Source organism: Montipora foliosa, chromosome 10, assembly GCF_036669935.1.
Source record: "Montipora foliosa isolate CH-2021 chromosome 10, ASM3666993v2, whole genome shotgun sequence".
NCBI lineage: Eukaryota > Metazoa > Cnidaria > Anthozoa > Scleractinia > Acroporidae > Montipora > Montipora foliosa.
Window position 1 is genome coordinate 18434805 of NC_090878.1, and position 22617 is coordinate 18457421.

Here is a 22617-nt window from a genome sequence, read left to right on the forward strand (position 1 = left end):
CTCTCTCTGTCTCAAATGGAAAGAGCTTAAGAAGAACTTATGACCATTGTTACCAGTAAACTAAGTCTACAAACGTACTTTTAAACAACATTTACATATCTTTGGTCTTCCTTCACCACTTATGAGGTTTGAATTCTTTCATGTTCTCAATAAATCATATACTCGAAGTAAGGAAAATTACATATTGACGCATCAGATCCCAAGAGGTAGTTTTCTCAAGCTTTGGACGACGTTTCTGACAAAAAAGAAAGTAAGAAAGAAAAGGTAAAAAAATAGCGGGTTAAATAGTGATTAAGAATTTCATTTTGATTGATAAATGAATAAAGACATATTTTCATTCATGAAACCGTTTGTACATACATGCGTTTTGTTAACAGCAAAACCTCCTATTCAACTAAGTAGCAGGAGGCAGTGTGGCCCAGTGGTTAGGGCGCTTGTCTTGAGATCCGGAGATCCCGGGTTCAAGACCCGCTCTGACCACTCGTTGAATTTGATCGTGGTGGTCCCTGGTTCAACTTCCCAGCTGCACTTGTAAATAGCCAACTGGTTTGCCTCCGGCCAGTTGGGATTCTTAACAGTTGTAGTGTTGTCAGTCTGTTGTTTCGTTGATTCATTGGCCCTGAAAAGCCTCTATGGGGAGAGGTCAATTAAGTATGTATGTATGTATGTATGTATGTATGTATGTATGTATGTATCACTGAGGCATGTAGACTATAAGCCCTCAATATCTAACTTAACTTTACACAAGTAACCGGCAATTAGAGGTCTCGTTGCAGTCCATTGCAAACAGTTCTTTACAGGAAGGAAAGCACCCGACTCGGTGAATGTGAACAAAAATTATTTTAGTCGCTAGCCAAAGCAGTTCGTTAAAGAACTACGTTTGTGACCGATTTTGAAACAATTTCTCTGTGAAAAAAAGTTACCTTTTTCTCCTGAGCACTTACCGATTACAAACCTGTTCAACATATTTCTTTTCAGTAAGTAAAATTATATTCGAAATGCCCTTACCATTCTTTTCTAGTTCTTGTGGCCCAAATTCAAACGTGACATCATCGCCAATTAGAACAAATGGCGCCCAGTATTTAATGGCGAAATACTCCTTTGTCTCCCGAAGAGATTTCATAGCATGGTGAAGAGCTAAACTTGCACTTTTTCTGTCTGCCAAGTGTTGGTAAAAACTCTTCATGAACAGCAAGGTTGCCTCATCATCAATTGCCCAGAGTGACACCAGAACAGACCGGGCACCAGCACACAGGAAAGCTCTGGCTATTCCAACAACACCCTCTGATTTTACTTCTCCCTGACCACTATGACAGCAACTCAGCACAACCAGCTTTGCCTGAAGACGAACTGCTTGAACATCGCTCATTGTTAACATGTAATCTTCCTCTCTGGGGATCTGGGATGTGCGCTCGGGATTTGGGGCCAAAACAATTTCCCCAAATTCATCATCTCCATGAGCAGCAATGTGGATTAAGGCAGCTGACTTCATTCTTTTCAGGACCTCAGCTTTCGTTGCATTTTCGCCAGTGATAGGCGCCGTGTGCAGAAGTTTTCCAATCATCTCCACCTCTTTTTTCGCACACGGCAACTGTTTAGACATGGGTCCACCGGTGCCCCAAGTGATTTCCTTCAAGCTTGGATCGCCCACAAGTAGCGATTCACCCTTACTATTAACAACATTAGGTGCACTTGCGATCAGTTTCAAGGCGTTCAATGAGGGAACAGTGCGGATCCTGACAGAGTCACTCAACGCAGAATAAGGAGCCAAGCAAAATGGTCCATCAGGAACAAAGATCAAGTCATCACTCTGGAGCAAGTCTGTGATGGGACTGATTAAGAAATCACACAAGGACTGCAAGGGGTTGTCGGACACGATCAAAGACTGAAAGGATTCGTCAACAGCTTTTCCACTGCAAGAGAAGTGGCTGCGATGTCTGTGTACCGAGCGATTCTCGCATCGGACAACGGCCCCCGCGCCAATCTGTTTCAAAGTAGTCTTTATCAGTGCGTCAGCACTTCCATTTTTGATTTCCTTTTCCCTATAGTTTATTCCGCTTCCTCTTCCCAGAAGCCAAAAACTGATAGTGTTCCCTGCAAGGGCTATGAAAACTATTTCTGAAGGTAAAGATTTCATTACAGCGGAGATAGTTTCTTTCGTCACAACTGTCGACGAAGGTTCTTTTTCAACGCAAAATTGCGCCTTCAAAATGTCTGTCAAGGCCTGTGCTCGTCCGTGTTCAGCAGCAAACAAAGCCTCATCAACCTCTCTATTCTTTATAAGTGCGATCCACAGAGCTGTGTATGCCCCTTGTTTTGTATCACGAAAGCTTATTTTCCATGCATCTTCTGACTGAAGAAGACGCCTTATTTCATCGAAATGTTTTATGCTTAGACGATAAAAATTAAGGGCTTTGCACAACGAGCCTAAAGATTCATGAACACAACCAAGCCAATAGCAAGAGATTCCCTGCCCTACTGGATCCCCCGTTTCCTTGGAAATACTACGATGTTGTTCGCTAAAGACGAGGGCATTTTCAAGCTCACCCATTCTGCCATAATCTATGCCGAGATTGCCATAGGCGCCTCCCTCCCCAGCCCTATCCCCCAATTCTTTTGCAATGCTAAGATGTTGTTCGTGATACTCTATGGCTCGCTCAAAATTGCCCAGACGGCGAAAAGCAGTGCCGAGATTAGCCTTCGCCATGCCCTCCCCGGCCCTATCCCCTACATCTTTTGCAATGTTAAGATGTTCGTCGTAGTACTCTATGGCTCGCTTAAAAGTGCCCAGACTGTTATAAGCGTTGCCGAGACTACCATTGGCATTGCCCTCTTCGGCCCTATCACCTACTTCTTTTGCAATGCTGAGACTTTGCTCTTGATACTCTATGGCTCGCTTAAAATTCCCCAGACTGTGATAAGCAATGCCGAGATTGTTATTGGCCTTGCCCTCCCCGGCCCTATCCCCTACTTCTTTTGCAATGTTAAGATGTTCTTCGTAATACTCTATGGCTCGCTTAAAAGTGCCCAGACTGTAATAAGCGTTGCCGAGACTACCATTGGCATTGCCCTCTTCGGCCCTATCACTTACTTCTTTTGCAATGCTGAGACTTTGCTCTTGATATTCTATGGCTCGCTTAAAATTGCCCAGACTGTAATAATTGTTGCCGAGATTACCATTAGCCCTGCCCTCCCCGGCCCTATCCCCTACTTTTCTTGCAATGCTAAGATGTTGTTCGTAATACTCCATGGCTCGCTTAAAATTGCCCAGTTTGCTATAAGCGTTGCCGAGGTTACCATTTGCCGAGCCCTCCCCGGCCCTATCCCCTACTTCTTTGGCAATGCTAAGATGTTGTTTGTAATAGTCTATGGCTCGCTTAAAATTTCCCAGACTGTGATAAGCACAGCCAAGGTTACCATTGGCCTTGCCTTCCAAATCCCTATCCCCTACTTCTTTAGCAATGCTAAGACTTCGTTCGTGGTACTGTATGGCTTGCTTGAAATTGCCCAGACTGCGATAAGCGTTGCCGAGATTACCATTGGCATTGCCCTCCCCGGCCCTTTCCCCTCCTTCTGTTGCAATGCTAAGATGTTGTTCGTGATACTCTATGGCTCTCTTAAAATTGCCCAGACTGTGATAAGCACAGCCAAGATTACCATTGGCTCTGCCCTCCCCGGCCTTATCCCCTACTTCTTTTGCAATGCTAAGATGTTGTTCGTAATACTCTATGGCTCGCTTAGCATTGCCCAAACTGCCATAAGCGTTGCCGAGATTAGCCTTCGCCATGCTCTCCCCGGCCCTATCCCCTACATCTTTTGCAATGCTAAGATGCTGTTCATGATACTCTATGGCTCGCTTAAAATTGCCGAGACTGTAATAACCGTTACCGAGATTACCATTAGCCGTGCCCTTCCCGGCTTTATCCCCTAATTCTTTTGCAATGCTAAGATGTTGTTCGTGATACTCTATGGCTCGCTTAAAATTGCCCAGACTGTAATAAGCACAGCCGAGATTACCATTGGCCCTTCCCTCCTCGGCCCTATCCCCTACTTCTTTTGCAATGCTAAGATGTTGTTCGCGATACTCTATGGCTCGCTTAAAATTGCCCAGACTGTGATAAGCATTGCCGAGATTACCATTGGCCTTGCCCTCCAAAGCCCTATCCCCTACGTCTTTAGCAATGCTGAGACTTTTTTCGTGATACTCTTTGGCTCGCTTAAAATTGCCCAGCCTCTCATAAGCACAGCCGAGATTACCATTGGCATTGCCTTCCCCAGCCCTATCCCCTACTTGTTTAGCAATGCTGAGACTTTGTTCTTGATACTCTATGGCTCGCTTAAAGTTTCCCAGACTCTGATAAGCGATGCCGAGATTGGCATTGGCATTGCCCTCGCCGGTCCTATCCCCTACTTCTTTTGCAATGCTAAGATGTTGTTCGTGATACTCTATGGCTCGCTCAAAATTGCCCAGACTGTAATAAGCGTTGCCGAGATTACCATTGGCCTTGCCCTCCACAGCCCTATCCCCTACTTCTTTAGCAATGGCGAGACTTTGTTCGTTACACTCTATAGCTCGCTTAAAATTGCCCAGCCTGTCATAAGCACAGCCGAGATTACCATTGGCATTGCCTTCCCCAGCCCTATCCCCTACTTCTATTGCAATTTTGAGACTTTGTTCTTGATACTCTATGGCTCGCTTAAAATTGCCCAGACTGTCATAAGAACAGGCGAGATTACCATTGGCATTGCCTTCCCCAGCCCTATCCCCTACTTCTATTGCAATACTGAGACTTTGTTCTTGATACTCTATGGCTCGCTTAAAATTGCCCAGACTGTGATAGGCGTTGCCAAGATTACTATTGGCACTGCCCTCGCCCGCCCTATCCCCTACTTCTTTTGCAATGCTAAGATGTTGTTTGTGATACTCTATGGCTCGCTTAAAATTACCCAGACTGCTATAAGCGTTGCCGAGGATAATATTGGCCCAGCCTTCTCCGGCCCTATCCCCTACTTCTTTTGCAATGCTAAGACCTTTTTCGTGATACTCTATGGCTCGCCTAAAATTGCCCTCACTTTGATAAGTACAGCCGAGAATTGCATTTGCACTGCCCTCCTGGTCCCGATCCCCTACTTTTTTTGCATCACTTAGTTGTTGCTTGAGGTACTTTCTGGCCTTTTTAAAATTGCCCAGACTGTGATAAGCGATGCCGAGATTTTGACAGGCTTTTCCCTTTCCAGCACTGAAACCTATTTCCTTAAAAATCCTTAATGCTTCTGTGTAATCCCTCTTAGCCTGTTCAAAATAAGCCAGGTCATAATAATAAGTGCCTAAATCCAAATATGCAATACCCTCCCCTTTCCTGTTTCCCTCTTTTCTGGCAATGCTAAGCTCTTGTATATGCTTCTTGAAAACGTTCATCTTTTTGTCTGCCATTCTTGATTACAAGAACTCTTGCGAACAAGGATGGTCGTCTTTGAGAGGGCGCTCCTTGAAAAGTACGAAAGAAAACATGAGAAATTCAATGCACTGACCACAAATGCTGCAGGTACGTAGCCAAACCAACACCAAAGAGGCCTCGTGTCATTATGAGTCTAACAAAAACAATTTTCGTCTATTGACGTCAAACTCTTTACTTCTTTTGTTGAGCCCTTTTTCTGATTTAAACTGAATTCTTAAAGCCAGGATTTCCCGCACAAAATAGAGGTATTTAAATGGCATAAATTTGTCTCATATCAGACGTAACTCAGCCAAAGTAAAACTGTTGTCTTTTTGTTATCATATTTTCATGATCAAATCAAACTTTCTCGCGTGATACCACTCGCAACTTCAGACAACTTTTGAGTTATAGAACGCTTGTGGCAGAAGAATAGCGGTTTAAACTGATGTACGATTCCCTTTTTTGCAATAGAAACACGAAATAAACAAACTAAAGCCTTAGAATACCCTTCAGATTAATCAATTGTATGGCACCCACTTTGAAATAGGGAGACGAGTAAGGCTTCGAAAACGATATCTAAAAACACCATTTCTCCTTCATTGTAATAATTACTTGAGCCCGTAAGGGTAGCCACAAATGTGCATACCCCGCGGATATTGAATTAAACCCCACATACCGTAATTATTAATACTCCGTACTGTAAATTTGCCTTCCTCGAATCCGAGCCTTCAACTATACTGAGCTCACGAAAGCAGCGCAGCTAACCGCTCGGCCACAGGGTCACATGTCATAGAATATTTGTTTCTTCGTAGTGTAGAACGTGCTTTTCACTGAAGTTACGTTAAGGACGTTCGCGCGTAAATCTTCCCACATTGAAATTTGTCTCATTTCTCGCCTGAAGTTAGGTCATAAATTACTTCTTCCAAAAATGAAAAAGATTGGGGGGTCAACGACTTTATTTTGGAGAAAAAGGCAAGGGAAAAATGCTCTAATTTCGAGAGATAGGTCATCATAACGAGATGCAGCCTCATCTACTCATCCGTCGAAAATCATAAAAATAATATGTTAGAGTGAAGGTTTCTGTGCATAGACTATAGGAGTGGGTTTTTTAGATAATAACATGCCACTGGGGATGTTGTAAACAGTAGAGTTAATCCTCAACGAGCGTTTTTGCAAGCGCTACCCGTTGTAACTACTTCCGGAACTCAGGACACAAGGAAAGAAAAAGTTAAAAAAGATAACTTCTGACATTGTGATTTTTCTCATTTCATCATATTTTGTGGATTGTAAGAAGAGCAAGTGATACGTGTTTTAAAAAATAGGGGTCACCGATGATTTAAACGAGTGAAATCGATGTGATGTTGCGAAGCTCTTGGAAAATTTAGTTTGTCACGATTTTGCGTGACCTTTCGGGGAAGGACTGGAACCCAAGACAGGATCGATTGGCGAAAAGTTTTTGTAAAAGAAAAAATTCTCGATCATAGCAACGAAGTTTCAAGCAGGCGTTATCTTTATTTGGTGAGTGTTTTATATCATCTTTCTCCATTGCCGTCTTTCTCATCGTCTGAATTGTGATTTTTGTGAAATATAATCTCTGGCTGTTTCCTTCTAGGTCCGCACTATTTAAGTGGATTAAGAAGAGAAGATAGTTCTGCTCTATTTTCATGAAAGTAAAGGAAAAGAAATTCAAAAACATGAATTCATTTTGAAATAAGAAATTCGTAACGTGATAAAAACATTAAAAAAAACACCAACCCTATTAAATTTACGCAACGTCGCTGACTAAAGTTAACCTTCCTCAAGTTTTCAAAACTTTCAACCACTACTCGATTAGCGACCTTTTCCAGCCTCCCGGTCCTTTCTCTTTAACGTTTCATAATGAATTGGAAATAAATGTGCCATTATTTAGCCGCCCTAGAAATTTTCCCCTGCGTTTTGTCGACATAAGATCGTAACTAATGCTTGAAGAAATGCGTGATATCCTACAGTCGCGTTACCTGCGCAGTAAAAGTTGCGCACAAACAATGAGCGCGAACGTCCTTAATCCCTGACGGGCGGAGTTAGTGTCTGGATGGGTGACCGACAAGTATCGTAGCCGCCATATGCTTTGTAATGCCTTTTTTTCTATCGGAGTATTCATTTTTTTTTCTTTAATAAGCAGCGGGTACTTTATTGAGAACTACTCTGAAGATGACAGCGACAAAGAAAATAACTCCACAGACAACATTGACGCCATATTGGAATCTTCTGAAGACAAAGTAAAAACATTGGCACACCGAACAAATGGTGTCACGTTTGTATTATTTGCATCGAGAACAAATAGAACGAAACGAGGATAAGTTGTTGTGATTTTTATTGTTAAACAGTTTGTTTCTTTGTAATGGTCTAGCTTATATTCTTTTAGTATAGATACACAGGTGATTATACAAAATCGCGCGCTCTCATTGGCTCGCTATCTCGGATTATCAGCCGATAATCACCTCGACGGACAAAATGGCTGCCAGTAGTCGTTTTGCCACTGTAAGTTGAAGATGATTTCGCGTTGAAAGGTTTTTTTTTTCTTTTTTGGAAATAATCACCTGTGTATTTATACTAAAACAATTATTCGCCTCAGGTTCAGTGATTATCGGTGAATATTCTCCTCGACTTCGTCTCGGTGAATATTCACCGATAATCACTTCGCCTTCGGCGAATAATTGTTAAATATCCTTATATCCTCACGGAAAACGAAGTTTGAAATGTTACGTAGGGGTAAGTTTTGAAGGTAGAATAGGTATTTGTAGACTTAATATTTCGATGTATTGTGCACTTAAACAAGTATCTGTTCCTCTCTTTAATGGTTAATAATCCTTGACAGGCTTATCACCGTGCAGAGAGTTTGTATTAACATTTCTATCTTTATTACTCGATAGTTTCAATAGACGAAGCGAAATAAATCTGACAGACCAAGTGACCCACACTATAGTGTTTTATCTTTTCTCCTGCCCTTACCATTCCGGAAACGAAACACTATTTTTGTTTATTGAAATGGTTTCTTGTTGAAATAGTTTCTTGGTAAGAGTCTGGTACACCGCATGACATACTGCTGGTAACTTCAACCTTTGCAGGGACATAACTAGAAAAACCCTGGTTCACATTCCATTGATCGTAGTAAAACAACTGTCAAGGTGATGTTTTAGAGTATGGTTTAAATGCTGGTAGTGAATGTGCAGCTATGTCACTTTGCTATTATATACAATTATGAAAGGAAATTAATTTCTTCCCTGTAGTTATTATGAATGTAGGAAATGAACTCTACGCTGCTTTATCAAGCTTATCGAGACAAACATATTCAATGTTAACAGAATTACCTGCAGAAGTGATAGCGTTCAACACAACGTTTCGGATTCAATACAGCCCAAGTCATACTGGTAATGTACATGGAAGTTGCACACACTGAATGTCTTTGACAAGTACTTTCCCAAAAATGATCACGGAGAATTATGATTCTTTTATTTTGACAATTTTAGTGCATATTAGAGTAAGCATTTAAATTACAACAAATGGTACGTATTAAATATTGGATTCTCGTGCTATGGATTCATTTGGCATGGCCATCTTCAAGGAACTTGTGTACTAGTCTTCTGAAAGTGTTTTCAAGTGTCGAAATATAGTGCACATCTTCACGTGTCGTGCACGTGACAAAGTGACCTTTACATGCACCACTGCACGAAAGGTTCGTCAAAATTGCAGAAAAGAGCAAGATGATAAGGAAGGTCTCGCGAGGGAATTAAATAAACACTTATACGTCTCTTGCTGTAAGCGAATTTCGTCAGTCTTCAACGATCTTTTCATTTTGCTGTCCAAACAATACTAGAAATGATCGTCTTTGAAGTGAATCTAGCAAAGTGACGAGGTTTTACCGGGCTCTCAGTTCTTTCTTCTCGCCAAGACAAAACCTACGGCCATTTTTTCCTTCTTTTTTGAGCTATTGCGTTTTCCGAGTCAATGAAAGTATTCCCTGTACATTTTTTTTTCAGGATCAGCTGTGCTGTTACATTTAGCGGTAACCCGTCTTTCAGCTATTTTTTTCACATCAACTTTCAAATCCTCATGTTCTCTAATCACGTGTTCCTGAATATACGTCATAAGTTGAGAGAAGACTTGAGCGAGTGGTGTGCCAAAATGGCGGGCAATTTGAATGCCATTAGAAAATCGTAGAAAATTCGCCTCTCGTTCGAATCGAAAAATTCTTTCACAAAAGTTAATTTTTTGATATGGACTTTCAAATAGGAAAATAAAAGTTTTCACGTTATGGGCACTGTAAGCAATCAATTTCAAGAAAAAAATATTTTAGGTTAGTCAGATAAAATGAGGAAGAGAAATCCACAAAGCAGACTCTTAACCTCAAGATAGGGTTAATAAGTAAAACAAACTCTGTGTGAAATTAAAACTTGAAATTCAAAAACAGCCAACAAACTTAATCAAGTAGTAGGGATAAAAAATATTTGGTTGCATTAGTTTGTCCATGGATTTAGTATATTGTCTTTTCTTCTTCCTTTCTTAAATCGGCACCAGGGGATCGGGTAGAGGTCTATCACTGGACTAGATAGAAACCACTTGCTCGGTTGCGCTCTATCCCCGAATATTCTCAGCCATTTTTATGAGGCTGATGGTGTCACAGTCACATTTTCCTTACTTTCGGATTGTTTGGGTTTGCCTCATAAAACCAGTGTCTCATTTTGCATCCTGGAATTTTTCTTTACTTTTCTCAAACTACCCTTTCCATAATTTTTACGAACGAAGATTATAGTGCACAGTTTTTTCATATTCATTATTCATAATTTTTACCTCTTCTCTGCCTCCACGGCAGGTTCTTAAGAACAAGAAAAATTCATTTTACAGACTAGCACTAACTTTTGGTTAAGACTTTCCCACAACTCACCATCCACACACAGTATTCCCCTCAGTTGCCCACTTCACTAAAGATTATTGTTTCAATTAGTGGTGAGGAACCCCATACTGAAAGGAAATTCTTGCTACAGCACACATACTTATGCCACAAAGATTGATAGTCTACTGCTGATGTTAACTTCAAAAACTCATCAACAATGAATGAGCCTAACAGCCTATCAAGACACCTATAAAACTTCACGTCGACGAGCTTTAAAACCGATAAAACACTTTTCATTAGAATTCTTTAGATAAGAAATGCCCGGCTTATTTTTTATTTATTGTTTTTTTTTTGTATGCTAATTACCTAAAAGTCCATGTTTAAGCCGCACCCCTAACTTAGAAGCTTGAATTTCGGAAAAAAATGAGAAACAACAAACTTTGAAGTTCCAGTGAAGTTCTACTAGTAAACAAACAAGGACAAACAATTATGGTTTCAAAACACTGACATGGTGGTTGTTGTGAGCTTCCATATCAATTAAGTCTTTAGATAGCGAAATTTCACTGACTTTTATCTTCTAAGTTCATTATAAAAAATAAAAATGAAAACAAAAAAAATAAAAAACTTAAGATGCTCTCTCGACGCGATTTTTTTTTTCAATATCAGTTTTTATATCACTTCGAAACGCTCTTTAACACGCACAAGTGCTTAGTTGCCAAGCTTTGAAGTGTGGAGGGGAGTCTGGGCACCACAATGAAACGGTCGGCCATTTGGCTAGCGAGAACTTGCGAATATCTTGGTATTTTCTCTCACGTGGTGGAAATATATCCGTGAAAGTGACTGAAAGCAGGCGTCAAGCAGCTTTGTGGAGGAATGGAGATTTCCTGTAAGTTGGTGTTCAGTTGTGCGAGTAAAGTGATAGAAAATTAATCGCTTGAAAGAACTCTTGGAGAACAAGAAGCGCAAATTAACGCAACAAGCGGTTCGTTCAGAAGCCACCACTCATGAAAAAGGCAATGATCAGCAACAACATGCTTTCATTTTGCTATATGTTTATTCAGTGACATCTTGAGAAGTTTAACCTCTCAGGTGTTTCCGTAGATAAGCCGGACCCTCGATTTTTTATTTGAATTTTGAGAAAAAAAGGTGCGGCTTTTACATGGACTTTTACCAAATCTTCCGCTCATAATTTGCACCTTTGTTTTAAAACATTTGTCTATGCCTCGTGTTTTTAAACGCGATAAAACACAGCTGCTGGTTTTTCAAACAGTACTTCATTAAGTAGCACAGATCACACCATGACTGGCAAAAGCCATCCCGAATTGTTGTTCAACGGGAAGATGAGAGAGTAGATGCCGGAACTGCATACTGATTGTCACTTATACACCTAGGAACTCAGGACAGAGATGCAGATGTAAAACCAAAGAACATGCAGATAAGGTATTCCAAGAAGGTGATGAAGTACTGGTGAGACAAGGGAAGAACAATACGTTTTCCACATCATTTAACACAACACCATTCCAAGATATCAGCAGGACCAGCAACAGTGTTGTTGTGGATGAAGATTCGAGTTGGACTCAATACCCAAGAAATAACTCCCATGTAAAAAAAAACGTTTGTGGCAGATGATTTCACCATCTTTCTAGAAGCATCACGAGTAAGAGCGGAGAAGACTACAGCACATGCCACAACATCAAGTAAAAGCTATGGTTGAACCAACCACAGCAATACCCGCGACACCATTAAGTATACTTCTGACCTGGAATATTAACCTAGTCATTATCTATGCCCTTGATTGAATGGATGTCGACATTTCTACTTAACCACTTGGGAACTTTTGGTTCTTAGATGGCACGTCTATAGAAGACCTTCCTGACACACCCCCCAAAAATATACCATTACAAAGTGCGGTGCTCTGCATAACAACGACGTGAAAACATGAAATTTGACTGGGTTTTGATGACAACATGAGCATACAAATGTGAGCCGTTCATCCCATTGTTCTCTTAAACCACCAAATTAATTTTAGGATATTTCGATCACGTCGTGCGACTTGAACGAGATGGATTCATCGCGAAAGAGGTAACGGTAGTGCAAAATTATACATTTTTTACAATGTACATCAGTCTTAAAGTCCCTTGATTGGGAAACTTAATCAAGCGACGGTTTTTAAGTCACGGACAGCAACCGGAAGGGAGATGTTTTCCCTTTTAATCTGTCTTGAAATTTGTATTGCCTAGTATCTTTTCTCTATAAGAGAAGCTTGTTTAAAAATCTATAAGAAACTACTGTCCTGGCATGAGAAATGTTCACTTCTAGTCTCCTTCTGTGGCTCAAAAACGACTCGTGCTTTAAGCTCCCTGATATGATTTAATTCATGCGACAATAGTTTTTCAGATGTGGACCAGGAAGTTATGAATGTCTTAACATTTTTTTCCAGGATTCTTGGTTTACTTCAGGGCTTTTGAGATACATTAAAAGAGAAAACAAACAACCCTTTTTGTAAGAACGTTGTAGTTGGGATTAACCAGAATTTTGAGAGCGTATTAAGAACATTCCTCAGGCTGAGAGTCTATTAAGAACGCTTTTATTTTGTTCATTTGCATTTTAAATGAAAGTATAAAATAAAGGTTAATAAATGTAAATTTAATCCAAATACTTAAGGGGCATATTTTGTATAAAATAACGATGGTTTTCCTATTGCATGATACACATCTCAGTTTGTAATATTGAGCAGTTCTTATTTACAATCGTTCCAAAATAACTTCAACACCATCAAAGTTATCAGGTGAAAAAAAAGTCTGATGTATCATCAAGGTAGTTGACCTTGCATTCTTTTCTTTCAGCTTTGAGTTGTAGTACTCAATGGTACCAGTAAACCTGGCTCGTCACGTCCGCATTGATTTATTGAAATACTATACCATGTACGTTAACAGCATCTTAAAAGCGCTTTAGCTTCACATCGCAAAAACATATAACAACGTTCAGCCTCAGCTCCATAATTAGAGGTTTTTACTAAAAAAAGAGTGTATGTAATGGAGCTGCTTTGCGGTGGCTGAGTTTTGTATTCACAAGATAAGGCTATAAGGAGCAATAAACGACTTACCAGTGTTGGTCCAAACGGATGCTTTTCAAAGGCAAAAGTTTCGTGTGAGGTCAAACAATGGCTTCGTGACTCTGAAATTTTAAATTGACGTGGTTATTCCATTATCAAACCTCTCCGTAAAACATTACCTTATACAAAAGTGCTAACTTTCTCAACACTGACAAATCTGAGTAGATCAGGAGTGGAAAACGGAAAAGGTCTTAAAGGGAACCTCCACTCCGACGAATGAATAATTTTAAACCTAACAAAATAATGTTTGCAATCAAATTTGCTCGACAATTTTCTCCAAAAAAGTTTTTGGATCCAACAAAGTGAACTTCAGAATCACTTATTTTCACTTTAAATTTCCCCGGGGCCGCCATCTTAAATAATTGTCACGTGTTGCGGTTTCCCTTATTGTTTTCACGACTTTAAGATCTACGACGGCGACGTCGACAAAAACGTCACCTCAAAATATACTCTACACTGTCATAGATCTTTCGTGATTATTCCATCTCCTTTACGTCGTACAATGTGAGCGAAGTATCCTAAAAGTAAATTGATACGTGGGGTTTCAGAGAAAAAATATAGAATGACAGGTTTACATGTATACGCTCACGTTGTCGTGAAAACCTGAAATTTGGTGATTTCACGTCGTTTTTGAGCAGAGTACCGCAAAAATAGATGCTAAAATGCATGTCGCACGTGCAGCACGATTATTTTTCCTCTTTTAATTAACAATTATTCCATGAGCGCGCGTTGGATATCAGATGGTAAATAGCCAACGAGGCGCGTAGCGCCGAGATGGCTATAAACTGTCTCATAGCCAACAAGCGCGAATGGAATAACTGTTTTATTAAATTCCTTAAACTCCAAAAATTTGGAAGTACGAAATACCAGCGAAAAAAGCGAGAAAATCCGAGCGAAATCGAAAAAACTTGATGAAGATGCGATAATCTGTAATACTTTGAGGTCAGACAGACGTAGGCTCATCACAAAAACATTTCCTCACTTTTCGCGTATTTTAAACGTCGGAATTGATCTAAACTTTCCACAAAAAAGCTTTTTTTTTCTTTTTTGGCTTTATTCAAAGAGAAATTTCGCTTTCCGGCGACAAAAAATTAGTTTAGCAACGTTTAGCGCAATCATTTACCATATAAGATCAAACTAAGGTATATGAGCTGTAACCGAGATTGAGTGAACCAATCAGAGCACGCGAAATGCATTAGGTTGAGAATTTAATAACCACGAGCTATAGTACGTCTGTGATTTCTAATTTTAGCGTGATTCCTATTCGCTGGCTTTTCACAGTTGACTCTGAAATGGCTTCTTTCCTTTTCCGTTCGCTTGCTGCGGATTTGCTTGTTTTCTTTTCAAACTCTTGCGATTCAAGAAAAATTAGTTGCCTAACTGGTGAATTCGACAGTAGATTTCGCTGGAAAAACCGATATCACACTCATCCCAGTCGGTTTTTCAGGTTAAATTAACCGTGGAATTCACTAGTTAGGCAGCGAAGAAAAAGACATAATTAAGCAATATCCGGGAAAACCAAAAGGCGGACAGTTCCAAAGCCTTTTATTTTCACTAATCCTACGGCCAGTAAGAATAAAGAAGCCGGGAATTCCGCTTTTAGGCTTGGCTAAATCTATATATTATTCCTGTTTTGTGGCGTTCACGCTGACCACCGCGTCGTAGATCTTAAATTTCCTAATAAGGCAACCACGACAAGTCACCATTCGTTCAATCAAGATGGCGGCGCCCGGGAAATTTGAACACAAAAACAAATGGTTTTGAAATGCATTTATTTAGATACAAACGCCTCTATTGCAAAACATTCGGACAATTTTTATAGCAAAAATTACGTTGCGGTTTAAAGTTATTTTTTCTTGCTTTAGTGATTAAAGAAAAGTAACACATGGAACAAGAAGAACAACAAAAAAATAATAATTGCACAGTTCAACACGGAACGAGATCAAGTGATTGTCACTCAAATCGCGAATTGCTTCATTGTTCCAATCATCTGATGGATTATTCCTATCAGATTCAGGTCGCTGTGGGAATGAAAACTTATAAGGCTCTAACCTTGCTTAGCTTTAAAGGGGATATGTTACGAATTTTATAATTAGCCAAATTTAGCGACTTCGAACTGGCAACCAAATCAGGAGAAACGTAAAAATAATTACTTAAAACATTGAAGGAAGGTTTGAATAAAACATCAAATACAAATTTAAAGGAAGCGGGGCAAGGGAGAAACTGAAGAAGATTAAAATGGATTGAAATTTGCGTTTTTGAAAACTGTTCAGCCAAACAGATTTCCAAAGGTTATCCGTTTGTTGTTTGAAACTTAAACAAGAAGACGCACGGTAGAGTGTTTTTTTCACTCACGTGATCAGTAATCTTTTTTTTTTTTTTTCACCGAAACAAAGAAAACGTTTGCATGATAATAGAACTCAATTCCCGGATCATTAGTTGGGTACACCAACATGGCCCCCGTGACGTTACCTGAAAACACTCTATAAAAGAGGTCGATGCACGCTCTGCGTTTGTTCGAATTCATTCAAGCATAACTGATTAATTACCCTGAAAGATATTTCTAGCGCAGGTAACATTTCATGACCTACTACAGACACATTGCCATTAGGGGCAAACCCTCGATCTTGAATCTAACCGGGTAAGAAAACTTTCCTTTCACCAGAACTGCCTGGCCTGACCAGTCAGTTTGTAAAGAAAATGCAACAATAGACCTCTTTACAGTTGTGTGCTTAGTTACGTGGCCCTTGAATGAAAGTGAGGCTGGTGTTGACCTTGTTATGATACAGACCTCCCTTCTTTTCTCATGTTAATGGTGTTAGTGTCATGCTAATTAGTTATGATTTACATAAGAGAAGCAGTGCGGTTTCTATCAAAACAAGGTCAACTCCAGGCTCACTTTCGTTCATAGGCCAGGTAACTAAGCACACAACTGTAAAATGGACTATTTGAAGGAACACTTGCATAATAATCCCTCGCATTCTTCTGGAGGAGTGTCTTATCATCCTCGAAAAAGGCGTTGTAGAGTTAGTCCTTCGAAATGCCTGGTCTAGCCAGTCAGTTCTGTCAAAAGAAAAGCGTCCTTTCGGAAAGCGTTCGATTCCAGACTCGGCAACATTTGTCGGTTGCGTTTGTTGGTTCTCTTCTCTGCACCGAGAAGTTTTTCTCCGGGTACTGCTCCGGTTTTCCGCTCTCCTCAAAACCCACATTTGACTTGATTTACGTTGATTATTAGTTTCAGTTTGTAGTATCTCCTGAATTAGCGCTCCAGCGCGAGAACGACTAAATACTTAAAGGGGAAATGAAGGCAAGAAATAAGCATTTTTTTATTTACACTTTAGATCATGCACAATTATGTCTTCAACTTTTTTCTGGCATATGCGTCGTTTTTCCACCAAAAAGAATGTTTTTCTTCCGATTTTGGGACATCAGCATTGCGGCTCCGAATGGAGGAGTCAGCGGTCATTTTTGCAGCTTATGAAGTATGATATGGGGATGACCAATCTCGTACCCAGAGTCCTCGGGCTTTTTGGCCAGCGGTTGAGCGCCCGGAGAGACTCTGGGATAATCGACTCCATTTTTCCAGAAAACGTGGGTTCCGGTCTTATTACGTATGCTTGAGTTTAACCGGAAACAGAAAAGAGAAAACCGTAAACAGTAGAAATGGCGGGTTGAAAGTGTTCGAGAAACAAGAATTTTACCCTTACACACAAAGAAACTGGAGAAATGATCATTGGCTTGCTGTAAGAGGAAGTGAAGATGAAAGATCATGAAACCTCTGACGCTTTCGGTGAGTGTATTTTTAGTGTTTCAGCGTACATTCCATCGTTCAGAATGCAATGAGAATGCCATCGTGCAAGCAACACGATCGACAATTTTTTTGTGGAAACGACACAAAAGTTCTCTTCTTCTACAATTTGATGTTTCCGTAATTCTGAATGGCTTCGACAAGACCTTATTCCACGGATTTCTCCTCAAAGAGACTGATGTAATGTTTTCCCACGGTACTTTTGCAACAGCAACAGTAATCACTTTTTAGCAGCGTGCGAAAATTCCCGTGCGGTGTAAGACATAATTCAAACCTCGTCGTTTTATTATTTTTGTGATTTATATATTTCTGAGGTAGAAAAAATCAAACAGCACTGAAACTAGTTTTAGATTTTGAATCTCCCTCCAAATTCTGGGGCTTCCGAATTGCTTACTGACTTCCTGTCGGACTGCCATTGTTACGCAAGCGGCCAATCAAAAATATAGTTCAAGTCGATTATCCCAGAGTCTCTCCGGGCGCTCACCCGCTGGCCAAGAAGCCCGAGGACTCTGGGTACGAGATTGGGGGAAGACATGCGAGAGCGCCCCATAGAGAAGCAGTTTTTAGACTGATGTTTGTCGTGGATATTGAGTCCGCGATGTAGATGTGGATGAACAACGAGGAATTTATCCACAACAGCACTTGTGTTTACCTTGTTTCTTTTGATTACGAAATCTCTGTTCCACAGCAGGCTGCTGATTTAGTTTTTGAGCCCGCACTGAAAAGACCCAAAAAGGGGAGAAAGCCCAACTTCCAACGTAATTTTCTTGCAAAAGAAAAACAAAGAAACAAAAAAAGAAAAACCAGGAAACGAGACGAAATATCTACACAGATTTAAGTTTACTTATGTTAGGCTTTCCGAAAAAGAAAAAAAAATTGAAAAAATTTTCAGTTCTCCCTTAAAGTTCCTTTCTTTACGATGGCCCAGAAGGCTCAAACACCTCCACTTCACCTTACCATAAAAGACTTAGGGTGCGTTCGATTGACTGTATTCCGGAATAGGAATACATGGAATACAAGTTGGAAATCCTTCGTTTTTGCGGCAATTCACATTAAAATTGTCAAATATTTGCTAAGATGCTATTTTAAACATATTTTTATCATCCTTGCAGCTTCGAAATCCGCCAAACATACCCTTTTAATCATCACTCCACGTATTCTCATTCCGGAATAGGGTCAATCGAACGCGCCCTTAGTTAACTTATTTTCTCGATGTAAAAGTAAAGAATAGAATGCAGGATAGTTCTATCGCACAACAACAAATAATTAACTATATATTATACACAGTAAGCTAGTATATTCAAATACCTTGCAATACTCTCGTTGGAACAGGGTGAACATCAACAAGGAATCCAGCTACAAATAAATTAATGGATAAGCAATATCGGTAGATTCTTTGCGTGCGTACTTCAGTCACAAATGAATGACGGTGGCCGCTTTACAAAATAAACATAAAAACAATACCGTCATACTTCCTTGCTTTAATATAAAGGAGGTATGGAGAAAACAACAGGAAACAAGAAAAAGGGATCAGTACTGGTTCATTACGCATAAAATTCCTTGCTCATATTATTGAACTGCCACTTTGACCAAAAAATCAGGTCTTTTTTTTTCTTTGGCGAACAAAACTATATTAACCAAACACTAAGTGACCCAAGTTTTAAGGCCTTGATTTAAAAGAAACACCTGTTTGTTTTAACTGGAATTTTCTTATTCAATGGTCCGCCATTTCTAACTTTACAATCTTGAGAGAGGTGATTCTTGGTTACTTTCAGGGCTTTTAAATGACATTAAAAGAAAAAAAAAAACAAGACATATGTAATCGGAGCTAATTTGCACCGCATGAGTCATATATTCATGAGATAAGGCCATACGGAGCAATGAGCGACTTACCAGTGTTGGTTCAAACGGATCCTTTTCAAAAGCAAAAGTTTCGTGGAAGTGAAGCTATGGCTTCGTGAGTCTGACATTTCAATTTTACGTGGTTATTCCATTATCAAGTCGCTTGGTAAAACATCCTGTGGTAAAAGTGTTAACTTTCTGAACAAAAATTTATCTGGGTAGAATTGGAGCGTAAAACTGAAAAGTTCTTAAGAGAAGTAACAAATGGAACAGGAAGAACAAAAAGTCATTTCACCCTTTATCAAACCGGAAATCAATAAATCAGTTCAACACGGAAAGAGATAAGTATTGTTACCCAAATAGTTAATAGTTCCATTGCTCCGAACTACTGATGGCTTATTCCTACGCGATTCAGGTCGTTATGAGAACGAAAAAACATAAGGGGAATGTGTCACGAAATTTATAATTAGCCAAATTTAGCAACTGGGAACTGGCAACCAAATCAACTTGGAAAACGTATAAATAACTGGCTACTTAAAACAGTGAAGGAAGGTTTGAACAAAACCTCAAATACAAATTTTAAGGAGGCAGGGCAAAGGCAAAACTGAAGAAGATTAAAATGGATTGGAATGTGGGTTTTTTGAAACTGTTTCACCCAACAGCGTATCTTCTTTGTTTGTAAATTAAATTCCGTACGTGCTACTCATTCCGTATACTCATTTTCACGCATCATTTACTTCGTAACACCCTCCATTTTGAATCTGAGTCCATAAGAAAACTAAAACCTTCCTAAATTCCGTACGCTCGTCAGACATCATTCCCTTGCTTTCTCGATGTACAAGGGAAGAACAGAGGGTAGTATAGATCGATCAAACAACCAACAAACAATTATTTATTACACCCTTGCACCCAGCTAATATTACTAATTACCTTTCAATGTTCCTCTTTGCAACCAGTTGAGCAGGATTAATGAACACCACTGCAAATAAGTTAAGGAATAAGCGGTGGATTTTTTGCATGCGTGCGTCAGTCACAACTGAATGGGTAGTATCGAAAACGAAGCTCTTGAAAACGAGGAACTAAGCAGGAAGCAACCAAAAGATCGAAAATGAAGGACCCTAAGTCGAAAACGAAGCACCCTATTTCCATTGGAAGATCGCTTTGACCAGAGTAATCCAAAGATTTAGGCTTCATAACAGGCCCCTTAAACGCCATATTTAACACCCACCGAACAAAACCGTAGCGCATCTTACAACTCTGCCTTCAACACAGGAAGCAGGTAACTAAATGGCTTGTTCTAAAATATTGAACAGTGAATGGGAACGGGTATTGGGGAACGGGGAATTACTAAAATAGGGAATCTCTAAAAAGGAGAATTACTAAAGGATTGATTTTCTGAAAAGGGGGAAGTTTTTTCGGGAAACGATTTGTCACAGACACAAATCACTTTTATGAAATTGAAAGACTCAGTCCACCCACCAGCAAAAGTTGTTAGAAAAAGATTGACGATACATGCAAACATTACTGGTTCTTAACGTATTTACAAAGCAAACGATCCGTGTTGTTCCCGCAAAAATTAACGTATTAAAAGCTCGCGAAAGTATTGTGTCCTGAAGAGGTTGTTGTTTAGAAAGAACCAATCTTGAACACGACTTTGGATTGAAGAAAAAGGCCACAAGTTATCATATTTTGCTGGAGTTTTGAGACCGTCAGTTTCAGTTCTTTCAAAGTGTTAGTAAACTTTGGAATAAATTATCGCAATATAGGAACTCTTAATTATGCAAACCCATGTTATGGGAAGCTGCATCGTTGGGGATACTTCAGCATTTCCGAATTTTAATTTTGTTAACAGAAGAATTTGCTACACAAATTTTCCGGCACTCGATGTACCTATTAATAATACCGTGATACCGTTTCTCGTCCGGTCATTTAATCCTATCATCCAGATCAAGGACATCTAAATAAAGCATTGACATTATACGCTACAACATCAGTCGTTATTTACGTTACTCAGGACTGAAAAACTTCATCCCTTGTAGTGTTACAGTTTTGAAAAGTGGTGGCCACATTGCGGTAAAAATTGACCTTGCGTTTCCTTTAGTCTGTTTCGACTGGTACACCATCGTGTCTGACATGATCAAACCGTCTACTCACAACGCCCTTTTCATATTCGGTACTGATTTGTTTTCTCCCTGCTTTAACATCAATTGCTCCTTTGTAAACAGCCACTCCTCTACCCGGGCCCTGTACACATTGAATTCTGTGTGTAACTATATTTAACAGCGGGGGCAGCTTTAGTCTCAACTATGACTAGTACATGTAGTACAGCACAAAAGTATTTTACAGGGAAGGAGAAGCTCGCATTTTATTGGCTAATCCTGTTAGTTACCATGACGACACCCGCATCCTTAAAATAATATCTTCACAGCGCGTGGTGAAGATATGTTTCGTTAGAAAAAGGAAATCCTAGTACTTCATTAGTATTTACGTAATAAATCACATTAACATTACATTACATTTCACTAAGTTTATGTTTTCGCAACATTGCGTAGGACTTTTTACGTAACAAAAGGGTTGCTTTTAGAAAGAACCACTTACTTCTTCAGCACTTTATTCAGCTGTACAAGAGAAAATTTTCTTGCCCTTCATGGTGTTGAACATGCCTTAAGTGTTTGTTTTTTTTTATCTTTCTAAGGCCTTTGTTAGCGTGTATCACAAAATTTTGATTCATAAACATGAATACTATGGGGTCCAACAGATCGCAATTTGTTCAGTTTTTCCCTATAATTTGCCTTGACATTTGTATTCCCTAGTATATTTTCACTATTAGAGAAGCTTGGTTAAAAAACCTATAAGAAACTAATGTTTTGGCAGTGAGAAATGTTCACCTCCGATCTCCTTCTGCGGCTCAAAAATGTCTCGTGCTCCCTAATATGATTTAATTCATGCAGCAATAGTGTTTTAGATGTGGGACCTGGACGTTATGAATGTCTTCATATTTTCGTCCAGGATTCTTGGTTAACTTCAGGGCTTTTACACTACGTTAAAGGAGAAAAAATATGTAATCATTTGTAATCGGAACCGCCATCCGCCGCCATGAGTCATATATACATAAGATAAAGTAAGAAGGAGCAGTGTTGGTCGAAACGGATGTTTTTCAAAAGCAAAAGTTTCGAGTGAGGTCAAGCAATGGCTTCGTGACTCTGACATTTTAATTTTACGTGGTTCTTCCATTATCAAGTCTCTCGGTGAAACATTATTTTGTAGGAAAAGTGTTAAATTTCTTAACGCAAATCTTAGTAGATATGGCCCGGGGTGGAAAACTGCAAAGTTCAACAGCCGGAAATTTAACAAATGGAATATATAACAAGAAGTCATTTCATAGTCGAACACACTGTGGAAGTTAATGACGCTAGTCAGCACGGAAAGAGATCAAGTGATTGTTACTCAAATAGTTAATTGGGGTTAATTGTTCCATTGCTCCGAACTACTGATGATCGTTAAGAAAACGAAAATATATAAGGCTCTACTCTTGCTTAGC

The 22617-nt window shown here is 39.6% G+C and overlaps 1 protein-coding gene across 4 annotated transcripts in view; it reads right to left on the reverse strand.

The window, feature by feature from the left end:
* LOC137974438 (tetratricopeptide repeat protein 28-like) overlaps positions 1–22617 on the reverse strand; it is a 91965-nt gene that overhangs the window by 68268 nt on the left and 1080 nt on the right. For 2 of the 4 annotated variants that reach the window (XM_068821410.1, XM_068821408.1), the window contains exons 2-7: positions 20007–20055; positions 19128–19252; positions 18543–18590; positions 13418–13488; positions 1009–5488; positions 1–235 (exon numbers count right to left, since the gene is read on the reverse strand). The exon at positions 1–235 is cut by the window's left edge and continues 950 nt beyond it. In XM_068821410.1, the coding sequence (XP_068677511.1) occupies positions 216–235; positions 1009–5434 (4446 nt within the window). In that variant the 5' untranslated portion in view covers positions 5435–5488; positions 13418–13488; positions 18543–18590; positions 19128–19252; positions 20007–20055 and the 3' untranslated portion in view covers positions 1–215. Of the gene's footprint in view, positions 236–1008; positions 5489–13417; positions 13489–17886; positions 17931–18542; positions 18591–19127; positions 19253–20006; positions 20056–22617 lie in introns of those variants that run through there. The other 2 variants (XM_068821409.1, XM_068821411.1) reach the window with 2 other exon arrangements.